This window comes from Eleutherodactylus coqui, chromosome 1 (assembly GCF_035609145.1).
Source record: "Eleutherodactylus coqui strain aEleCoq1 chromosome 1, aEleCoq1.hap1, whole genome shotgun sequence".
Classification (NCBI taxonomy): Eukaryota; Metazoa; Chordata; class Amphibia; order Anura; family Eleutherodactylidae; genus Eleutherodactylus; species Eleutherodactylus coqui.
Genome location: NC_089837.1, coordinates 453,794,433 through 453,819,090, shown reverse-complemented (window position 1 = coordinate 453,819,090; position 24,658 = coordinate 453,794,433). Strand labels below are relative to the sequence as shown.

Sequence of the window (24,658 nt, the reverse complement as noted above, 5' to 3'; positions counted from 1 at the left end):
CGCACTCCACCGCGACAAGTCTATGTGACCGCGCACTCCACCGCGACAAGTCTATGTGACCGCGCACTCCACCGCGACAAGTCTATGTGACCGCGCACTCCACCGCGACAAGTCTATGTGACCGCGCACTCCACCGCGACAAGTCTATGTGACCGCGCACTCCACCGCGACAAGTCCATGTGACCGCGCACCCCACCGCTACAAGTCCATGTGACCGCGCACCCCACCGCTACAAGTCCATGTGACCGCGCACCCCACCGCTACAAGTCCATGTGACCGCGCACCCCACCGCTACAAGTCCATGTGACCGCGCACCCCACCGCGACAAGTCCATGTGACCGCGCACCCCACCGCGACAAGTCCATGTGACCGCGCACCCCACCGCGACAAGTCCATGTGACCGCGCACCCCACCGCGACAAGTCCATGTGACCGCGCACCCCACCGCGACAAGTCCATGTGACCGCGCACCCCACCGCGACAAGTCCATGTGACCGCGCACCCCACCGCGACAAGTCCATGTGACCGCGCACCCCACCGCGACAAGTCCATGTGACCGCGCACCCCACCGCGACAAGTCCATGTGACCGCGCACCCCACCGCGACAAGTCCATGTGACCGCGCACCCCACCGCGACAAGTCCATGTGACCGCGCACCCCACCGCTACAAGTCCATGTGACCGCGCACCCCACCGCGACAAGGCCATGTGACCGCGCACTCCACTGCGACAAGTCTATGTGACCGCGCACTCCACCGCGACAAGTCTATGTGACCGCGCACTCCACCGCGACAAGTCTATGTGACCGCGCACTCCACCGCGACAAGTCTATGTGACCGCGCACTCCACCGCGACAAGTCTATGTGACCGCGCACTCCACCGCGACAAGTCTATGTGACCGCGCACTCCACCGCGACAAGTCTATGTGACCGCGCACTCCACCGCGACAAGTCTATGTGACCGCGCACTCCACCGCGACAAGTCTATGTGACCGCGCACTCCACCGCGACAAGTCTATGTGACCGCGCACTCCACCGCGACAAGTCTATGTGACCGCGCACTCCACCGCTACAAGTCTATGTGACCGCGCACCCCACCGCTACAAGTCTATGTGACCGCACACCCCACCGCTACAAGTCTATGTGACCGCACACCCCACCGCTACAAGTCTATATGACCGCACACCCCACCGCTACAAGTCTATATGACCGCAGGGTCTCCTGACATTACAGTAGCACACATCACTGCACACACACACACACACACACACAAACACACACAGAGCCGCCCGCCCGCCCCCCCCCCCCCCCCCGACTTCTGACAGCCGGGTCTCCTGACATTACAGTAACACACACACACACACCCTCCTCCCTCCCCCGCCCCTCCACTCATTCTTACCTTGGAGATGAAGAGCCAGCAGCCACGCCTCCCCTGCAGGCAGAACTGAGCTTCCCAGAGGCTGAAGTTCTTCTGCACATGTGCAGAGCTGTGCTGGAGAAGCGCGTCCCCGTCGTCCCGACAAGAAGAGGACAAGAGACTTGTCGGAACCATGGCAACCAAGGAACAACACGGGGGGGCACCCCAAAAGGTAAGTGAATAACTTCTGTTTGGCTAATTTACAATGCGCAATGTATATTACAAAGTGCATTGTATTGGGCGAACAGAAGTAATGAGACCTAATGTTTATGGCCTGACAACCCCTTTAAGTGCATTTTTAACCCCTTAGTGACATAACTAATTTTATCCTTAAGAGCCAGTAAATTGTAACTCCTGTAGTGTTCCAAAAGTTTTCGGAGTTTCCAAGTGTCACCTGAGGTAACATCACTTCATAATCAGTTTACATATTGCTATTCCTTGACTTTTGGCATATTGTAAGTGCTTGGATAATGATCAAATGCTGGCATATGGAGTTGTGACTTCTGTTTGTAATGGAAGCCATCATGCTGTGCTGTATCCATCGCTCCACGGACACCAGCAGTTTCTGCCAAGGTAACTGTAGTTTTGATTGGTAACATAGCACAGCAGCTGATGCAGACATGAGCACAGCCCAATATGTACATAATGCTAACATTAATACAGAGCTGACTAGGGTTACATATGACTGTTTTTTGCATTAGCTCTAAACTGACCTTGATATCCCTTATTAATAGCTTGTATAGACAAATGTGTATATTAATTTCTATGGAGAGTTGAAGAAAGCTACCAGACACATTTTCTAGGACTGTAGTTCTTAACATTGTGTCTAATTTGTGCTTCCACACAACTGAGACAGAATACTCTTTTCTGCTGTCAGTAGTTATAGCATTTCAAGCACTACCGGTTTTCCTTGAAAATAAGACCCGGTCTTATATACATTTTTGCCCCAAAAGACGCACTAGGTCTTATTTTCGGGGGAGGTCTTATTACACCTACCTAGCAGGCTTGGTCCAGGTCCCAATCGCTGCTCTCTAGAGGTTCAGCGCGGTTCTCGCATTCCTGAGCCACTCATACAACATCACTTCTTGTTTAGGTGAATTGTAGAAGCGGGATTTATGAATTGGCTTAGTCGCGGCCAATCACGGCCATCACATTGGTTTATCCAGCGCTGCATTGATTGGTTGAGCAGCAATTGAAGAACCAATCAACCAATTATAGCCATCGCTTCCTGGAGGTGGGATTTATGAACTAGGAAGTGATGTTGTACAAGTGGCTGAGGACTGCGGGAACCGCGCTGAACCACTAGAGAGCAGCGGGAGTAAGCTGGGCTGAGCCTGCTAGGTAATGTTTTGGTTTTTTTATGTGGTGTGACTAGGGCTTATTTTCAGGGGTGGGGACTTATATTTCAAGCCTCCCCAAAAATTAGGCTAGGGCTTTTTTTCAGGGAAACAGGGTAGTTACAAAGTGCTGAAGTACAGGACAGCAGCTCCAAGCTCTCTATATTTCTCCATGTAGTAGGGTGAAGGAGAAATCACTAAAATGATCCAGTGCATCTAAAATCAATCATATCTTCTATTGTTTTATGTCCACAGCGTATATTGTATTCAGGATGGCAGACTGCAAACAAACCCTTTTTGTATGCCGAACTTGCCATACCATTTTTTCATTTGGCCCCTGCTTCTTACTAACCTATACAATGCCAGCCACCAATTATGATCTTACTGCAGACTGTTTTTAAATAGGAGTTTATTTGGTTCATTTGTGCTGAATTTTAACCCTTTCCAATCCAATTTGTATCCTGGTTTTCCTAGGGGGCTTACTCTTTTTCTGCCGTTATACAACGGCGTTATATGCTGGCTAAAGCCAGTACTGCCTGAGGTGACACATTGGATAGGCTCCGACAGCAGAGAGGCTGGCAATATACAGTAAGAGAACCCCGACGGATGTCTTCCAACATCAGAGCTGTATAGCTTTAAATCATAATGTCTTCAGAGGTCAGACAGTGGATTGGAAAGGATTAAATTTACCCACAGAATAGGAATAAGTGTCATGCTCTGTGCTGGTCCAGCTTCTGGGACCCTCATCACTTTATGAGAACAGAGGCCCCTGTATGAATGGCTCAAGCATGTTTATTGTAATAATCATAATAGACGTGTACAATTTCTGCATAGGGTTTGACCTAAATGGATGAAAGGCCTAGATAGATTTCTAAACCATCTTATATTTCTCTGACCACTTTTCTTTATTCCTAAGGAGAAGTACCTGGCTACGTACTCCCTGAAATGTCATATAAATATAATTAGTATTTACAAGAATACTAGTATTCCTTGTTGTTAAATTTTTTCCCTTAGTCTGATCACAAAAAGAAATGGAAAGGAAAGATAAAATGGACTGCAGTGTATAAAATGTTGTTTAGGGTTTGTTCACCTCAGCGTCGGAAGTTCCGTTCTGAACCTCTGTCTCTGGTTTCTGCTAGGAAACAGTGTTATTTTGTCCTGTAAATTCCAGCAAAATGCGAGTCTGCTGGCCAGAAATCGAACAGACCCCATTATAGTCGGGGTCCATTTGGCACCATTCGGCTCCGTCATAAGACTGTACCGTTCGGCCAGGAGGTGTTGTTTTCCTGCTTCTTGAACAGAGCAAGAAAACTGGACTCCCCAACACTGAAGTGAACAAGCCTTTATCCTGGTACACCCCACCATTACCTTTCTATGGATGTCTGCTTCACATATTGCTAGGATTCTTTTTATTCTAACAGATAAACATAAATTAAGTGCTCTCTCCCATCTTACTACACAAAGAAAGGGAAATGCACAACTTCTTGGGAAATTCTTGCTGCTAGAGAGCGTAAAAATGTTAGAGAATGGCAAAAGATTCATTGCGGTATAGTACAGATATGACTCTGATGCGTTGGGCAGAATTTGTTGTTTCCAACTTTTTCTAATAGAAAAAAATACTATTTTCCCAGTTTACCGTGCATGAATTTCATAATTTCTGATGGTAGAGCATCAAGCCCAGCAAATCAATTTGACCGTTTCTAATTGATAGCTTTCTTCTGCCCACCATGCAAACTGTGCCTATATTAATATGTTATATAATTGGTGTGTTGTTGGTTTGTTTGTGCAAATACTTCAGTTTGCCTTTTTATTTACATTTGAAGTTACACATTTGAATTTACATATTTATTGTTACACTTCATAACTTTCAGTTTATTTCATTTTTTCTCAGGACCACTTTCTGAACAGCTGAAGAGCATTGTTCCACAGGTAACAGTTTGCAAGGATTTGAACCTTATTAGTTAGACTAAGGTCACTCTCACACTGGCGCTTTTTACAACGATTAATGCAGCATTTCAAACGCTGTGCTAATCGCATTACAACGCTCCCATTGACTTTAATGGAGCTCGAACGCGGCATTTTTAACAGCATGATTTTCAAACACTGTCTGTTCTATTTTTGTGCGTTTTAACACACCTCATTACCCATCACAATGATGGGGTGCGTTAAAAAGCGCTGTTGAAGACAGTTTGAAATTGTTGTTAAAAATCACGGTCCACTGCCGCTTTTCAAACGCAGCTTTTCACTGACACTGTGTGTGATAGTGGCTGTATGTGTATCCTCACTTTGTGTGTATTTTATTGCGTCAGTGAGCTTCAGGTGTTTTCCTATATACTTCTCTATAGGTAAAAAAGCACATGAAAAAAACGCATGTGTATTTAAAAAAAAAAAAAAAAAAAAGTCAACCTAAAAACAATTGTAAAAAAAACACATGAAATTTTGTCTTTCTTTATTTTTTTTTTCCCACCCCCCAAAAAATACCACAAAAACTATGAAGGAAGCCTTAAAGGACTCGTCAGAGACCCCATAAGTTATTATGTAAATGTAAATAATACCAAAAATAACAAAAGCATTACACACATGTTCAATCCCCTTCTGTTCCATTGCTGCCTCTCTGGTGTTCCCCACTGGCTTTTAGTGCCTTTGCAGTAACGTGGCTAATACCCCTCATGGCTGCTGCAGTCAGTCATTGGCCCCAAGGTATAGGGGTATATGTCAGAGATATACCTTGGGGAATGTTCCTGATGTCTCTTCTCTGATATATGCCACAGTATAGCTATACAGTGGCATACAATATGCATTGGCTATAATCGTAAAAAAGAAAAGTAGATTTTTTTTGTTGTTGTTGTGACTTATTGTATAAGGCCTCGTCAGCCAAGCATTTTTTTTTTTTTAAAACAAATAGCCGCGCAAAAAGAACACCACTTACATGTGGAAAAATTGCGTAAATGAAGCCAAATGCGCAATCTACATATGCGCATAATTGGTTCTTTCACACGATCCATGGTGCGTGCTGCGTGTTAATCCAGCTCTCATAGGAGTCAAGGGGAACTGCTGCACAAAACGCAGGTCCTATCCTCGCAGCACGCACCTTAGATGCGTGCATTGTAGCCATGCATGTCCTATCTTTTGCAGGTGCAAGTATTTTGCACATCTAAAAATCGTTCATGTGAACACTTCAACAGGAAACCATTGGTTCTAATAGATGCATTCTTTTTGCACGGCTATTCGTGCGCAAAAAAAAAAACGCTTGTCTGAACGAGGCCTATGGCCGCCTGCAGACGAGCGGGTCGGATCCGGCGGCGATAATTCTCGCCGCGGGACCCGACCTGAGCGCCAAGACGAGCGCGTACTCACCCGGGCAGCCGGCGCATGCGCAGACCGGAGGCGGCGGCTGGGTGAGTGACGTATCTGTGCAAGGCTCTGCGAGCCCCGCACAAAAATAGGACATGCCGCGGTTTGTTTGCCGCACGATATTTCGCGCGGCCAAACCGCGGCCGTCTGCATAGGAGTGCGTATTGTAATGCACTCCTATGCAGGCTTTGAGCGGTGGAAATCCCGCCGCGGGATTTCCGCCCGTGTGCAGGCGGCCTAAGAATGAGGAATCTGCAGTGTTTTTCTGTACACTAAGGCCTCATGTTCACGGCAAAAGAAGAATTAAAATCCGCAGCGGATTTTAACTCGTCTCCTGCCTGCGGATCCACACCCCATAGGGATGCATTGACCACCCGCGGGTAGATAAATACCCGCGGATGGTCAATAAAAGGGAATAAACAAAATGGAGCGGTGAAAAAAAACGTGACATGCTCCATTTTCGTGCTGGTCTCCCACGGGGACGGCTCCCTCAGGCTTCTATTGAAGCCTATGGAAGCCGCCCGGATCCGAGGGAGACCTAAAATAAGAATAACTTACCCGCAGCGGACCGGGCACCTCTTCTCTTCCTCACGGCCGGATCTTCTTGCTTTGGCCCGGCGGATGTGCCCGGCGCATGCGCGTGGCACGCTGCCGACGTGCCGAGTACATCAGCTGGCCGAAGAAAGAAGATCCTGCCGTGAGGAAGAGAAGAGGTGCCCGGTCCGCTGCGGGTAAGTTAATTCTTATTAATTCTCCTTTTCAGCGCTCATGTCTGCGGGGCAGGAGGGACCCGCTACGGATTCTCCATGAAGAATCCGTAGCGGGCCTGATTTTCCCTGTGAACATCAGGCCTAAAGGAAAAAAATAGAGGCATATGTCCTCAACTAGGACCAAAGGAACATGCTTTGCCTCCGTCAGGAGAATGGCGACTTTAGCTGCATTCTACATGTGTGCTGGTAGCTTCCCCCTCCCCCATATCTTGGGGCTGAGTTTTTTATTTTACTTTCTGTTTCACATCTATCCCATGATGCATGAGCACAGCATTAGCTAAGGATATAGCATTTTTGCCTCCTGGAGGGACAGTTTAATTTTCATTAGCACCTATATTCTTCTAAATAAGTTATAGACCATAAGTATAAAGTCAGGAGGATGAGCTGTGATCTCCTGTATTATAACTGTGTGACAGAAGCTGTGTGATCATTGGTAACTGTGATAGGAGTGTTGATGTTCCCCTGTAGGGAGTGGTAGGGATCATGTAACAGCATCACACAAACTGAAAAATTGATCAAAAAATTAATTGATAACCAAAAGTAGATCTGATCTGGTCAGAATTTTACATCATATGACCATCTGAGGAAAAAGAGACTGGGAGTTTTAGAGAGTAATAACTAATCAAGGTAACACTATCTCACATATAGATATACTGGGGGAATAACCACATGATCACTGGTAGGTAAAGGTAAAGTACCCTGGAGCAAGCACCGACTCATGACTGACTCCTAGGGTGAGCTTGCGGGGTGGTTTGCCATTGCCTTTCCTAGTCATCTTTTACCCCCTGGCAAGCTGGGTACTCATTTTACCGACCTTTGAAGGATGGAAGGCTGAGTCAACCTTGAGCCGGCTATCTCAACCAACTGGGAATTAAAACCGCAACCTTCAGATTGTGAATGAGAGTTTAGGACTGCATACTGCTGCCTTAACACTTTGTGCCACATGGATAAATATAATCACTTGAATACCCTTTAAAGTGTGCCAGAAATATAATGGTTAATAAGTCATGCATTGATCTTCTGATTCTTCCAAATACGATATGAAGTACTGAGATAACTGGTGTTGGTTTTACAATATAGTCCACAATTTAGCCAGATTAAACATATTAGAGCTTACTCTTTTAAATGACATGCTGTAAGCAGCGGGGAATCTATTCCCAGCACAGGAGTTTCTATTAACTCCTGCTCCCATAGGAGTCAATGAAAACTCCTGCACAGTGCGCACGAAAGATAGCCAATGTTTTATCTTTGTTAGGTTGCGCCGTATTGCGCTACTACATTCTCTCATGTGAGCGCTTCTATAGGAGCCCATTGGTTCTTTTAGAAGCGCGCCCAAAAACAACGATCGTCTGACCGAGCCCTTTTACTAGACAGTCTTACAATGTGCCAGGTTTATCACAGTAGCTTTTCTCAGTGATAAATCTGTTCAATTTTAAAGTGATCTAGTCTCATTGTAGACTACCTGTTTGTTAGCTTAGTCCACTCCAAAAAATTGTGCCAAAAATTTGGCGCAGTTTAGAGCACTCCCCTTTTTGATTTATGATAAACTGCCCAATAGTGACTGAAAACATACAGTAAATGTGGCACAGAGCATGTAAGACCATTTTCTGTTGCAAATTATGTATTGTGAATAGTAAATAAGCCCCCTAGTGTTCCAAGTACTTGCCTGTATTCTGTGAGGATGAAAGATTGTTCTCTTGGATCTGATCCTGCAACCCTGGTGAAAAATGCATTCCACTCACTTTAGATACCATTTTATGGCCTAGTTTTTTTCTTCCATGGAAAGGAGAATAACATGGCTTCTTTGCCCATTAGTGTTATTTCTTACATATTACAGATGTATTTTCAGATTTTTGCATTTTTCATTTGTTGTTGTTGTTTTTCATTTCCTCTGTTGATTTTAATTTGTTACATTTTAAAGCAGTTTCAATTTAAGCCACACCTATTTGGTTTGATATTTTCAGTCTGTATTTTTTAGATCCACATATAGCCTTTTGTTTGTTTAATTCATATCACATGACCAGGTTTCACTTGTCTGACATTGATTAGTCCTTGATGAATGTTCCTCTTTGAATGACGTGTGGGTCATGTGTTTCATTTATATTTCAATATTTTTATTAGCATTTTCAGAACATATTACAATACATATATTTCAAATAAAATTTCTAAAAAGTAGCATTATAAGGATATCCTATATATTAACCCTTTCCAATCCACTGTCTGACGTCTAAAGACATTCTGATTGAAGGCTGTACAGCTCCAATGTCTGAAGATGTCCGGCAGGGTATTTTTACTGTAGATTACTGGCCGCTCTGTTGTTGGGGGGCCTCTCCATCATGTCCCACACTGCAGTACTGGCTCTAGCCAGCAGATGGCGCCATTGTATAATGGCAGAAAGAGAAAGCCCCCTAGGAAACCCTGAATCCAAAATTGGATTGCAAAGGGTTAAGTTTTAATAGTCATAGGACCAAAATCAATCAGAGTTAGACAAACAAGAAACCGTAGGGAGAAGAGAAGACAACCAATGGAAAGATAGGGATAGGAAGAACCTCTGCATATATTTGAAAACTAAATTTGGCAAAATGAAATATTATGGAAAGCCAGATGCGTTGTCTAAATCCATGGCTTTCCAGACTGCTTCAAATTTGGGAATTGAGTCATTCAGCATATTAGATCATTTGTAATTTCATTTATGTATATAGGCTTGGCCTTGTGCTATTTGAATAGGTGGTGGGTTGCTTATGGTATATGCTAGAACTAAAGAACAATAAGGTATCTAAAGTGTATAAGTGACATTGATCTTGTCTTTTTTCTGAACACTTTGATGGAATTCTAATTTCATCCTCCTTATACGTGCAAGCTGGATAGGCCATTTCATTCTACGCTATGCTAAGACGTTGAGTCAGAATGGAACCTATTGCACCAGAAATAAAGAATGAAGGGGGGCTGGTTCATTTTGCTTTGGTCATTCTGCTGCCTCCTACATTGTACTCCTGGCTGCTGTTGCCTGAGGGTTTATATAATCTGTTGTTTCTGCTTTACCCTTTCTGCTCTACACTTCCATTCTCTCACAGTAGCAGTGTTAGAGATACCAGCAGGGAGGGTAGGGGGCTGAATTACAAGAGGGAAAAGGGTAACCAGAGTATGTGGTGGAGGTGAGATAAATCACACGAGCAGCATCCATGTGGAGAGCGCAAGCAAAGAGAGAACACATGAAATATGCAGGGACAAAGGGGAGAGATCTCACACATAGGTGCACAGGATGTGCTCGTTCATGAGAGCTTGTGATGGCAGCAGCATCCTGGACACACAGGCCGCACATCTAACATATAGTATTAGGAGAAACACTTCCAAAGGAGACAATTTTGACACTAGGAGGAAGTTACAAACCGTATATCAGGGAAGTCTGAAAATGAAGGAAAGATTAGAGATCGTAGCCTGAAACGTTTTTCAACTCAAGATTACTGCTAACTTGTTTAAAAATATTTTCCTTCCTTGTGTTCATATCCTCCTCCTCTTCTATTGTAATTTACATTTATTGTATGTAGCTGGTATTCCTGTACTGAAAACTGTTTTTAATAACTAATATCAGTGTTTCATCCTTTAGATAAACAGCACTATAGAGTCGTCAAGAAGAAATACAAACAATGATGCAGGACAAAGCGGAGACGGTAAATGATTTTGAGGTCCACTTTCAAATATAAAAAACCTATGACATTCTTTATACTAATGATATCGTAGTGTTACAGTATGTAATATTATGACTATCACTGTTTTAGATATAAGATGGGATAGAGAATGCATAATACAGCAGCATTGTTAATGGCATTGTCTAATCATAGAAATTCCCTTTTAGAATAGAAGGATCGCTTTAGTCAGCAGATCGCTGTATATCCGGTACCCCAGGAAACAGCCGTATCTAGCTAGACTAGTTCCCTGCAACAGAGGCTGCAGGTGAAATGTAGCATTATATGTCCACCACATGACATGAGTCCACCAAAGCTGGAGATGATTTTACATACTGGCTCATAGAGGAGAGATCATAAAACAACCCTGCATCTAAACAGTTAGTGGGCGGGAAATGGGGGGGAGGCCTTCCTGTGCTCTATTAGTGTATCCGAAACATGGATTAGGGGGTGCAGATTTCTGCTATTGAAGGCTCCCAGGGCTGCCATGCATGCCATGTTCTAAATAACTATATACAAGTAATCAAATGATCGCCAGTTCAAGTTCCCTGTGGGAAATAACTAAAAGTATTTTTAAAAATTACAGCTTTTTCCACAGTAAAAAAAGAAATAAAAACATTAAAAGTTCTAAACACCTCCGTCCATCAGCTGATTGTCTGGCTTACTCACCAGTAGAGCAGCTGGACGTTGTCATCACTGGAGGAGGAGGAAGTTGGAGCACTGGCTTCACTCCCATTGAAATCATTTGGAGTGCCACGCTGCTCTTTACAGTTCCTGGTCACAACAGGACATTATGTCTTGACAGGAAGTGTAAGAGCAGCATGCCCCTCCCATTCAATGGAAGTGAAGCTGGTTGCCCGACATCCGGTGATGACAATACAATTGCACCATTTTTGAGGGGTTTTATTTTTTTGCGGAAATCACAGTGCAGTAAAAAAATTTTTTTTAGGGATCAGTATGGCTGGGTTTACACGGGGCGGAATTTCCATGCGGAATTTCCATGCAGACTTTCCACACGGAAATTCCACCTGCAATCTTAAGCCCACGACTAAGCAGCAAAGTGGACGAGATTTTAAAACCTCTCGTCCACACACTGCGGGCAGTCTGTTTCCGCCAATACGTGCTGAAACTGACATGCCGCGCGGTATTCAATTGTATTGCTGTTTCTGCTGCTATGGGGAGAAGTGGTCGCGGCGGAATAAGCTGCTTTCAAAACCCATGCCAAATGTTTCGAGACTTCAGCTGCAGAACTCTCATGGAATTGCCACACAGTCCTGCTGCAGACATTCTGCGAGATTTACGTCCCATTTGAACCCAGCCTAAGGGTTGCAGTGAAACCACATTTACATTTTTTTTTCTCTCAATTTTTAAAAAGTACATACAGTTTTTTGTACATTTTTTAACAGCCAGGAGAGCAAAAAAATCGCAACTGTAACATTCCGTCCTTTTTTTTTTTTTTCAAATAGCCTTCACCATACAGGATGAATATTTTAATAGTTCAGACTTGTACATACATGGCAATACCAAATATATGTTTTTTTTAATAGTTTAGATTTTTATTTATAATTAGAAAAAGGGGAATTTTTCTTTTTTTTCTTTTTACTGTTTAAAAAAACCCCAAAACTTCTGGTTTTCCCACTTTCGTTTAGTCATTTGATTGCTTGTATTATATGCTGCAATACTTTTTAATAGCGATCTTTGATGTTGCCTATCAAGCTCTGCCGCGGGCAGTGTTTGGTAGGCATCTTATGCATGGTAACCCTTGGAACTTTCAGTAGACTCTGGGCTGCCATCCTAGCCCATTGGCACCCCAACAAGCATTTTGTAGTTGGCTCCAATGGTTGTTTCGATGTGCAGTCAGCTTTCACCATGACATCTAAAGAGTTAACTGCAGTGATCAGAGATAACTCTGATGAAAGCTTTCTGAAACAGCTGATAGCTGCCAGGTATGGAGCGGACTCTGCTCACCGGCCCAATCCATAACCCTTTACAATTTCTTGACATAAATTTACTGTTGGCCGTCATTTTTCTGTTGGCGGTTAAACAAAGCAGGATTAAACTTTTAACTTTTAATATTCGTTGACTGTAGGTGGAAACAAAAACAAGACAACTCTAATCAAATCGCCCATCCTCTAACAATGATGACTCCTCTTGTACAGCACCAATTGGTTAGCTTACTTTGTTCCCAAATTTTGGCCCTCTGTCATATTTTAAGTCATCTTATCTAAGTCATCTGCCAAGGTAAAAAAAAAAGTTGCAAGACATGTTTGTTCTTGCTGCAAGTTGAGCCAGAATTCTGGTGCTTTTAGCTTGTTAAATCTCCCCCAAAGGGCCTGTTATAGTGGCCAGTGTGACAACTGGAGTATGCAAAGATTCTTATATGGACAGTTGTCTAGAAAATTAAAAAAACACAAACTTTTTAAATGTTTATAATAAAAGCCCGATTTGAGATATTTTATTTTCTGATGACTCATTTCCTTTAATACATACTGTGCTTTCCGAGTAGAATGGTGTTGTATTGTTTTCCTTCCTGGCACTAGGTATTTTTGGCACTGCACGAGAACCTGCACAAGGGTCATTCCCACCCTAGATACAAAAATACCAAATTGCAGTGCTGTAGTTTGAGACACTGACGTAATTATAGGGATACAGTTGCACCCGGGCTCAGGAGCCTTAGGGGGCCCATAAGGCTTCTCCTCTCAATATAGGGAGCCCAGTACTATGAATAAAGCATTATAATTGGGGGCCCTGTTACAGGTTTTGCATTGGGGCCCAGGATCTTCAAGTTACGCCTCTGGTTTGAAATGTAACCTTTTTAATGGCAATTGCAACTTACTGAGGCCATTTAAACATAGTGCTGCTTATAATAAGCTAAAAGTATATGTTGCCAAAGACTTTTTTCACACTTTTCAAAAATTACATTTAAAATTCTGACCTTTTATCCCATCAAAGAAAAAGATCCAGTGTACCAGGAAACAAGGAAGTCCATTACCAGAAAGAGAAAGCTATTCCAAGAGCAGTCGCCAGATGTGAGAGTCCAGCAGTAAGTATTACTCCTATTGCTAACCCAATGTACAAAACTGAAAGAATACGAATTATATTTACCATTTTGTCCTTCATAAACGGCATCACTGGGAGATTGCCGCTAGTAAGAACAGGAACACGGGTTGAATTTGCCCTCCCCATATTGGAGCTTCTAACGTGTCTTCTGCAAGGTCATGTTCTCTATGGCTGGTGATAAGTTTTTGTTGGTGCAGCTAGGCAGTGGGAGAAGCAGCTGCATGTCTTCCTCCCTCTAATTTCAGAGCCCAGGTCTCTATAGTGCATGGTTATTTAGCCACTTCAGCTTTGTTGCATCCCAGAATAATCACATGCAGTCTGCTGAAAATGCAGTTAGAAGCCAATGGATATGTCTCTTCTAGGTTTGGGGTCTAAGGTTGAATTTGATGAATTAAATAGGAATTCTCATTTTCAAAATGTACAAGTTGCAAAAAAAAGTAAGCGAATCTTTTGGAATTAACTGGATTTCTAACTAAAAATGTCTACTAATTGTTATCTAAAAGTGCTTTTGCAAAGGACAGACATCCCAGCGATAATCGCTCCTATGGTTTCACAGGAATGGTGAATGATGGCGGAGTGTACCAAAGATCATTCTGACCAACTGCCCGCCTCCATTTAGTCAGTTGTTCATAGATAAAAGACTGCTTGTTTACATGGCCAATAAGAATTCGGTTTTTATGCCTGCATAAACTGAATGACAAACAAAAAGTTAACGAATTGTCATTCATCGTTGGCAAGAAACTAAACTATAGTCGTTCCATGTAGAAGAGCCCTAAGTCACAATTATGGATAAAAACAAAACTAAACTGATAATTCACTAACTGTAAGCAGTGTAAGCATTCACAGTGCAGGGATCAAAAGTGAATTTAATAATATATCTCCCTCTTGAAGGGTTTTTTCCAATTAAATGAGTGGTGACAATGGGGGGAGAAACCAAGTTAAAAATACTTTGCTTGCGCTGCTTCCCCACCACTGCTTGCTGCTTCCATCTTCTGCTTACTTGGTGGTAGCGGTCACGTGGATTGTTTACTCACATATCCACTGCAGCCAATTGGAGGCCGGACAGGAACATCATCAGTGATATCCCGTAAACCTGCCTCAGGACTTCTACATTTGAAGCCCACGTGACCGATTTACAGAATGTCACTAGGCCTTCTGGCCATGGGTCTGGCAACCACAGAGAGTATATTATGTTTATATAGTTTTGGGGACACCTGTCCCAGAACTATATAAAAATAACTCTGAAACCACCTTTAAGCTGGAGTAAACGCCACCTTTCCTGTAGCTGCAAAAAAGATTTGCACAATATTGAGCAGTTCTGATTCCTTCCTACAAATATGTTTCAGTTCATCAATATTTCTGGGATGTTTGCATGCATAGCTGTCTTGAGATCATGCTAAAGCATCTCAATATATTTAAGGTCAGGACTCTTACTTGTGTGCTTTGGGTCATTATTTGTTGCATCACCCAGTGTCTCATCAGCTTGAGGTTATGGGATGCTTTCCTTAAAGAGTACCTGCATTTTCATCTTTGGATTGCCGGTATTATTGTATCTTGACACTACCGGAAGCTAGGAGTTTGACAGGGACCCCTGTCACAACCCTAGCTCCCGATTGGCTACATTGAAAAAGGTCCTAGCAGCAGCGTCTGGATAGCTTTTTGCCTGCCATGGAGGGTTAGGGATTGGTGTTCCTGTGAGGCTTACTCTGTTACCTGTCAATGCTTCCATGTTACAGTGGTTACATGGAAGCATTTACAGCAAATAATGTAAGGCTAACAGGAATCCCTAACCCTCCAGGGCAGGCTTAAAGCAATCCACACTTTGGCTGGAGAGCATAGACCCTGGTGGCATGGCTGGCGGCAAAATGCTGCGCTCTTCACACTGCACCCCACCGCCACTCAGCACCACTTACATGTGCCACTGCAGTGCTGACATGTGGCGACCGGCGGCTGACACTTTACTGCAAGGCTCTTACCTTCCTCCATGGCAGCCCAGGGAATGTGAACGGCGCTGACAAAATACAGGCAGCAGGGAGACTTACCGTAGCCTCGCTAAAAGGGAGTGGAGCTGATGCCATTCAGCGGTGTTGCGAGGCTGCCGTCCCCTACAGGACCTGCGAGCCTGAGGAAGAAGAGACAGGTGTGCAGCAGGGAGAGTCACCGCGGGTCGGCTAAAACGGAGCGGAGCCGATCACATTCATCAGCGCTGCTAGAAGCCCGGCGCCTACAGAACCTGTGAGCCGGAGGAAGGCGTGCAGCCAATCACGAACAGGGGGCATTAACCCCCTGTCAAACACCCTGTATTTTGGCTCCACCACTACTTCCGGTGGCGTCAAGATACAATAATACCCGGATTGCCTATATGGGGCATTCTTCAGCTGCCAGAAGGAGATGAAAAAGGCTAATGGAACAGAAGTGCTCTGAAGGTGGAGTTTCAAGTACTCTTTAAATTCTCCAATAAAATGTTTCGATCCATCTAAGAATTTGTTGTGGCATTCAGATGCAAATGCCATCTTGGCTTACCCGCTGATACTGTGGTCATTCACCATTCACATTCCTCTGTAGACACAATCTTCTCCCTAGTCCCTTGCTGTTACCCATGGGGCACATGCACCTCAGCGACCCCATATTAAAAAGTTAGTGCCCACTCTGCTAAATTGTATCCAACCTATTCACTGTGAGACCTGTCTATATATTAGGCATCCTTAGCAATTTGTTTCAACCTGTTGCTAAGCCTGATGCATAGTCTGTGTGCTCTCCTGGTTTCCAGACGCCTGCTTGTTCCTGACTTCACCATCACTAACCTCGGCTACATTTATTGGACTACTCTGTCTGCCAGCTGCCTGCCTTGACTTATACTCCTGATGACGCCAGAGTCCTGGTAAAACATGTTGGAAGAGCTGGTCTTTTAGCACAGAGCTTCATGTAGTCCATCCAGCTATGCTTATGTCAGTCTCCGTTTATCTGGCAGCATTTATCACACATGCTGGCAGTTTGTGCAGGCATCTAATAAAGAAAATTTATGATATCCGTCAAGAAATAACCTCCCAACCCCAGACTAGCCCTGATCCTAGTCTTGTCAGCACTGCATCTAGCTCCTGCTCACTGTCTGTACTCAGACCAGCGACAGAGGAAGAAGTCTCCAAATTGCTCTTCTCTGCTCACCCCTCACACCTCCTCCTATCCCTCTCCCCAGTGGTCATCCCCCATATCACCACTATATTCAACCTCTCTCTGACCTCTGGTATCTTTCCCTCTTCTTTTAAACACGCCATCATATCCCCACTGCTAAAGAAGCCGATTCTTGACGCGACTGATGCTGCCAACTACCGACCCATCTCAAACCTCCCCTTCATCTCCAAACTACTATAACACCTAGTTTACTCCCTCCTTGTAAACTATATATCAGAGAACTCTCTCCTTGACCCCCTACAGTCTGGCTTCCGACCCCAACACTCGACAGAAACTGCCCTTACAAGGGTATCCAACGACCTACTGACAGCCAATCGAGGGGCGATTACTCCCTTCTGATCCTCCTCGACCTCTCCGCAGCATTTTACACTGTCAACCACAAACTCCTCCTCAGTATGCTTCGCTCCATTGGCCTAAAGGACACTGCTCTCTCCTGGTTCTCCTCATACCTATCAGACCGGTCTTTCAGCATCTCCTTTGCTGGCTCTACCTCTCCTTCTCTTCCCCTTGCTGTTGGGGTTCCCTAAGGCTCGGTCCTCGGCCCCCTCCTGTTCTCTATCTACGCAGCCCCTATTGGACAAACCATCAGGAGATTTGGCCTCCAATACCACCTCTATGCTGACGACGCCCAGCTATACACCTCTTCTCTGCACCTTTCCTCCAAAACATCACCGACTGTCTGTCCGCTGTCTCTAACACTATCTCCCCTCTCTATCTAAAACTAAACCTCTCTAAAACTGACTTATTGGTACTTCCACCCTCCACTAACCGACCTCATCCTGACATCTCTATCTCAGTGTGTGTGGTGCCACCATAGCTCCCAGACAGCATGCCCGCAGCCTTGGGCTCATATTCGACTCCGATCTCTTATTTACCCCCTACCTCCAATCTCTGATGGAGGTAGGGGGTCAGCTGCACCTCGAGAACATCGCAAAAATCCGCTCTTTACTCACTGTAGACACGCTAAAAACGCTTATTGTTGCCCTCACCCACTCACGGCTCGATTATTGCAACTCGTTGCTGATCGGCCTCCCCTGCACCAGACTCTACCCTATCCAATCCATCCTAAATGCAGCAGCCAGGCTCATCTTCCTCTCCAGCCGTTACTTGAACGTCTCTGCCCTGTGCCGGTCACTGCACTGGCTGCCCGTTAAATACAGAATTCAATTTAAACTCGCTACCTTCATCCACAAAGCCCTCCACAGTGCAGCGCCACCCTATATTGCCTCCCCCATCTCAATCCATCAACCAGCCCGGGCTCTCTGCTCTGCTAACAAAACTATACTGAGCACCCCTCTAATTCGAACTTCTCACTCCCGCCTCCAAGACTTCTCCAGAGCAGCATCAGTCCTCTGGAACGCACTACCAAAGGCTATCCGGGCAATCCAGGACTCGAAAAACTTCAGGCGTGCTCTAAAAACGCACCTCTTCAGGGAGGCATACCCTAAACAAACTCCTCTGTACGCCACCTGATAACATGCTCCCTGACCTATTGACTGCAATCTCTGCTATCCGTCATAAACCGCTCCTGCAGTCATAACGATTCTGCCGTCACACGGCTAAATGTCTGACCGTTCTCTGTGTACAGCATCCCTCACTCTCCAGCTCGCCATACTGTGCACATCTCCAGTCCTTTACCTTCTGTATCACCCCATTACTTGTAGTATGTAAGCTCGTTGGAGCAGGACCCTCACCCCTATTGTTTCCATCACCTGATTACTATGTAACTGTGGTTCTGTAATGTTTGTACTTTTGTGTCTCTGTATTCCCCCTGTCTATGTAAGCGCTGCAGAATATGTTGGCGCTATACAAATAAAGATTATTATTATTATCTTCAGTATATAGCAGTGTACTGCTGCATGGTACTGCACACTATTTGCAGCAAGTGTTAGTCATGACCCTGATATGTGTGCATAATTAGCAAAGCAGGATATTGTTTCTCTTAGTCTGGTTTTGTCTAATATATATTACACTGGTTCACACTATATTGAAAATCTGATCTTTTTAATTCATTGCTACGACAATATATTTTACTACATATTTACTACATATTAATAAAGGTTACTTTTTAAGCGGACCCAGCTGTGAATTTCAGTTTATGGCAAAGGCTGTGGTGGGCTCATAGTGATCTCAACAAAGACACCCATTCATATGGAGAGTAGCAACAGAATTTTCTCCATTTGTAGATAATCTGTCTAATTTTGGATTTATGAACACCCAAGTCTTTAGCAATGCTTTCATAGCGTTCTTTAGCTTAATGCTTCTCTATAACAAGCTTTCTGAGAACTTCTGAAAATTGTTTGAATCGAGAAATGGTTCACACTAACCTGTCTTTCTTGATAATAACCGGTTTGTCACTAACCAGGATTTGTGTGCCTTAATATAATTAGCAAAGCACCTTCTAAGCCCACACTTCCAATCTCATCTCTTCAATTGAAACACCTTTTGCCATTTAACTTTTAAAGAAGTTATTGACATAGAGGTTCACTTATTTTTTTCTTTTTATGCTGTGGATGTTTTCTCAATGTACCCAAAAGATAAAAACCGTCCAACGGATTTTGTTTTTTTGGATTGTGTTTGTTTATAAAAATGACTTGAATAATAATCGAACCACGTTTCATCAGTAGTCTATGCAGAAATCCAGGAATTTAAGGCCTAGTGCCCGCGGAATTCCGCACCGTGAGCATTGCGCTATTAGGTTAAATAGAACCTAACAGCTTTGGGCCAACGGGGCGGATTTCCACCGCGTAATACGCCACGGAAATCCGCTCGTGGGAATTATGCCTAAAGGGCTTAACTTACTTTTTCTTGCAACTGTCAATTAGGTGTAGGTCCCATATCTGTGACACGGTCCTATTTTGAGAACAGAATTTGCCCCTTGCTGCCGCTGTTATTTCGGTGACAGTCCAACTACTGGGATTCCCCATTGATTGTGAGAACAGGGCTCTCGCACATTCTGAAATGAGGGCAGCAGCTTTCACATACAAGAACTGCCACGCTAGTCATTTAAATGCCAAAGCAAAGTTTAGGTGCTCAGCTTTCTCCAGCGGTCCCATTAAAATGAATGAAGTGGGGAAGTGCATGTGCAGCTATAACCGTCCTCACTTCAGGTCACCCCAGAGCTCACTAATTTAAAAGTTATTCCCTATCTTTTGGATGCCTTAACTTTCAAATATAGCGCAACCCCTTTAAACACGTGTGATCACCAAGTGGTTTTCCACCATAAAGAAAGATTACATGCTGGAGTGAAAGTTTTACTTCTGTTAAAAGGATAAAAAGAAAAGTTCGGTACCGTGTTAACCAGTAGAGCAAAATGTGATTGTTCTCAGCAAGAGAAATAAGTAATCTTGTAGATAGGATACCTTTTAATGGCTAACAAAAAGACATGTTATAGCGAGCCTTCGAACTTACTCAGGCAAAAAAATGAATACTGTTAAGGAATGAATGATGTTATAGCGTTCTTTCACACTTACTTAGGGTCCTTCCTCAGGACCCTAAGTAGTAGTAGAACAGTGTGTTACATTAATGATTATGGTTGTTGTTTTTTTTTTGTTTTATGTAGTATGAGCGTGCAAGTTCGATAAATATAGGGAGTGAAGGAGAGCTCAGGAATTAATCCAAGATAGTATGTGTGCTGCCTAAGGGCTTTACCCACTAGTGATAGACTTTCCTGCAATGCAAGAGTGAAAATGCATGATAATAAAACCAATGCTTTTCAGTGGTTTCATACTCATTTGCGATATCTTCACTCAAGCTTCGCAGTGCTAAGTGAAATCTGCGATATCGCCCATTGTTTTCATTGGGGCCGTCAGTAGCAGCGCCGGCCCCATTGAAATCAATAGGAGAAGATCGCAAAGCAGGCTAGAAATCTCCCAGAAAGAGGAGAGAGAGGGGGGCGGAGCTACAGGGGGGCTTTCCCAGGACTTCCGCAAGGGTGGAGGTGGGGCTAAAGAGGGGACGGGGCTAGAGGGGTTATCATAGTGATCCCTCTCTAGCCAAGTGAGGGAGCAGGGTTAGTGGGCTGATCTTGCTAGCCCCGCCCACTCACTTGGCTAAAGAGGGTTCACTATGATAACCCTTCTAGCCCCGCCCCCTCGTCAACGCTCTCGGGGAACCCTGGGAAAGCCACCTAGCTCCACCCCCTGTCACCAAATATGGAAGATATGTCAGATCCCCTGTAGCTCCGTCCCCCTTTCTCTCCTCTCTATGCGGGATTCCTAGCCTGCTTCATGATCTTTTCCTATTGATTTCAATAGGGCCGGCGCTGCTGCCAGCCCCATTGAAAACAATGGGCAATATCGCAGACTATTCTTAGTACTGTGAGCCTATTTTAACATTGTCCTCGAAACAGAATTTCTAGCAAGAACTAATTCCTCTTTTTACTTTTAGAACTGAAGAAAACTTACCCAAACAGTTGGAGATCCCTGAGCAACAAGATGAACATAATGTTGCAGAAAATGCAACACCAGGACCAGTAGAGTCTGAATCTACATCAGAACACCAGTCTGGGTCTTCAAGCATAGCCACACCACATAGGCGGTTGTATGGTTCCCATTTTAGCAGTAAAAGACGGTTAACTTTTCAATACAATAGAGCTGGAGATCAGGATGATATTGATGGATTTGGCCAAGCAGTTGCAGGCCAATGTCGGCGCATGCCCGAAGACAGGCAAGCCAGATATATGTCGTATGTTCTTGCTTCTGCAGACTTATTTTACACACCCCAAACGCTGCCTCCACTTGACATTTTAATAAGCAACCTTAGGACACTGTTGGAGAACTCTCAGCCATTGGCGCCCTGTGGTTCTGAGTCTAATACAACAATGAAAGACGAAATATAATTATAAAGAAAACACACAGACAATAGGGAATGTGTCTATTTTTATATATTTTTTTACTGGATATTTTAAAACAAAAAATGCACAACTGTTATTCCAAATGTTGTTACAATTTATGCTGTACCAGTCTAAAAACTAGATATAATAAAATAAGACTAGAGGAAGAAGAAGTACAATCTAGTACTGTATATCAATTATTGTTACAAAATATAAAAATACTTATGTTACACTTATGCGCTTGACAGTTGTCCCATGTAAAAACTCATCAGCTCTGTATTATTGTATCTTGACGCCACCAGAATGTAGGGGTGTCACAGCCCTTCAATGGAGGGCGCCCCTGTCACACCCCTAGCTTCCGATTGGCTGCCAGTACATCTCCTGTGCCCACTGCTTCCTCAGTGTCCCCCCCCCCCCCCCACCCTTGCCCCGTGCCTCCTCCGATGTGCAGTCTGTCCCCCCTTCTCCTGGGTACCAGTATGGAACATCCACCCGTCTGCTGTCTGTGCCCTCTTCCTCTGTTTAACCGTGTTCGGGGCCAGTGTTTTTCCCCGTGTTGCAGCTGCGGAGTGGCCCTCCTCCGCCTCCATTCAGTGTTTCCACGAGAGTTCGGCGGCTGTTCAGCTGTGGATGCGCTGACTTTGTGCCCTCCATCCTGCCCTCCCAGGAGCACCGGTAGTGTCGGAGTTTGGGACCTGTATAATAAAGGAGACGTCAGGCAGCAGGTTTGGTGCGGTTATTTTTTATGCATTCATAAGAATACACTGACAATAGTGCCTCCTCAGCACACAAGGTAGCGACGTTTCGACTCTAGAAATGAGTCTTTGTCAAGCTAGACAAAGACTAGCTTGACAAAGACTCATTTCTAGAGTCGAAACGTCGCTACCTTGTGTGCTGAGGAGGCACTATTGTCAGTGTATTCTTAGGAATGCATAAAAAATAACCGCACCAAACCTGCTGCCTGACGTCTCCTTTATTATACATATGCTCTTTGGAATTTGGACTCGTTCCCGGTTTGGGCGTGCAGACAAGGCTGAAGGATACAGTCTAAGATTTTCTTTTCCCCCCTGGACTGGTAGTGGTGAGTGCTGCTGTTTCCCTTTTATCTATTTGGAGTTTGGGACCTGACCGTCGGCCGCCACCGCAGGGAACTTGGGGATGAGAGCCGACACATCGTTCTGTCAGGCAGGAGGTCAGGCAGCGGGGGGTTGCAGAGCAGCATTCTCTTCTAGTGCTCCGTGGCTGCCACCGGAGCTCTGTGGACACGGCGTGCGGCGGGTACACTCATATCAGCTGCAGCCTGTGCAATGATAGTAGGCTCTACTGGAGCGTTAGTGGTGGTTTATGCTGCTACGCGTACATTATTACCTCTACATGCTGCCATGTTACAGGTGTAACAGGGAAGCATGTAGACCTCATAATGTAAGTCTACCAGAAACAACCACCACTAACCCTCCAGCAGAAGCTACAATCACTGCAGACGCTGCTACGACCTTCAAGGGGTTGATAACTCACCCGCAGCAGAGAAGAAGACTGCTGGAGGGGTGAGTCCAGCCATTCAGCCCTGGAGTGCTGAGTGTAGCCAATCAGATAGTGGGGGCGTGACCTGGCTGTCAAGATGCCCCACGCTTGGCTACACCCACCAGTTCTGGTGGCGTCAAGGTAAAAGAATACCCTTCAGCTCCTGGTGTGTGGCTCTCCAGCCTTCTATTCTTTTTTCGTCCAGCGTAATACAGCGCAAGCTGTGCGATTATACAATAGATATTGTGCACAGTAAAAGCAAGGGTCCTACACCAACATTCTCCATGCTAAATAGTTTCTTTGCTTCCAGTGACTCCTCCCTACCACCATTTCCGATTTTTAAACCCCTTAGTGAAGGCCCCATTGCCTTTTTACGTTCTAGTTTGCTTGACTTTAATCCTCAGGGCCATAAAAACATGCTTGTTCTGAGGATTAAAGCCTTGTAGGCTGTGGATGTAACAGATCCATGCTGTCATGGGGGGCCGCGGGAAGCTTCCCACCTTCCCCTTCGGTCACGCGATCGCCGGTATCTACCGGATAACGGCAATTGCATTAAACGTGTTAAAAAGGTTAAAGTGGTTGTCCCGCGCCGAAACTGCTTTTTTTTTCCTTTTTTTTCAATAGGCCCCCCGTTCGGCCCGAGACAAACACAAGGGATGGGTTAAAAAAAAACCCGTTTAGTACTTACCCGAATCCCCGCTCTGCGGTGACTTCTTACTTACCTTACCAAGATGGCCGCCGGGATCTTCACCCACGATGCACCGCAGGTCTTCTCCCATGGTGCACCGTGGGCTCTGTGCGGTCCATTGCCGATTCCAGCCTCCTGATTGCCTGGAATCGGCACACGTGATGGGGCGGAGCCACGCGATGACGCGTAGAAGGGGGCGGAGCCAGAACGCCGCTTGTGCCGAGACCCAAGAGAAGGGAGAAGACCCTTCTGCGCAAGCGCGTCTAATCGGGAGATTAGACGCTGAAATTAGACGGCACCATGGCGACGGGGACGCCAGCAACGGAGCAGGTAAGTGAATAACTTCTGTATGGCTCATATTTAATGCACGATGTATATTACAAAGTGCATTAATATGGCCATACAGAAGTGCTTACCCCCACTTGCTTTCTCGGGACAACCCCTTTAAATAAAGTTAGAGACAGCTCCCCTTATGAGTCCGATCCATGAAGGGAGCTGCTGTATGTGGTTCAATGGATAACAGTGATCATTTAAGTTAAAAAAAAAAAAAAGTTTTAAAAAAGAGTGAAAAAGTTTGTTTCATCTCCCCTCATGGATCATATCCGTGAGGGGAGATGAAATTACATGCCTTAGCCCGGCTTCCGCGAACGCGCCCATTGCCAAAATGGCGGACAAATGTGCAAAAGCCGCAGATTGCCAGTGTAATTTAAACTGTCCCTGCTCCTGGCTACCAAACGTAGCCGAGAGCCTGGAGATTTCATGGGGGACCGCGGGTCCCTAGTCACGTGATCGCCATTATCCA

The 24,658-nt window shown here is 44.8% G+C and overlaps 1 protein-coding gene across 7 annotated transcripts in view; it reads left to right on the top strand.

The window, feature by feature from the left end:
• Positions 1–21,818, top strand: part of LOC136582647 (uncharacterized) — a 125,156-nt gene extending 103,338 nt beyond the window's left edge. For 6 of the 7 annotated variants that reach the window (XM_066583854.1, XM_066583840.1, XM_066583832.1 and 3 more), the window contains 4 exons: positions 4,643–4,680; positions 10,483–10,546; positions 13,514–13,604; positions 21,203–21,818. In XM_066583854.1, coding sequence (XP_066439951.1) covers positions 4,643–4,680; positions 10,483–10,546; positions 13,514–13,604; positions 21,203–21,653 — 644 coding nt within the window. In that variant the 3' untranslated portion in view covers positions 21,654–21,818. Of the gene's footprint in view, positions 1–4,642; positions 4,681–10,482; positions 10,547–13,513; positions 13,605–21,202 lie in introns of those variants that run through there. The other variant, XR_010787206.1, reaches the window with a different exon arrangement.
• Positions 21,819–24,658: the final 2,840 nt, after the last annotated feature.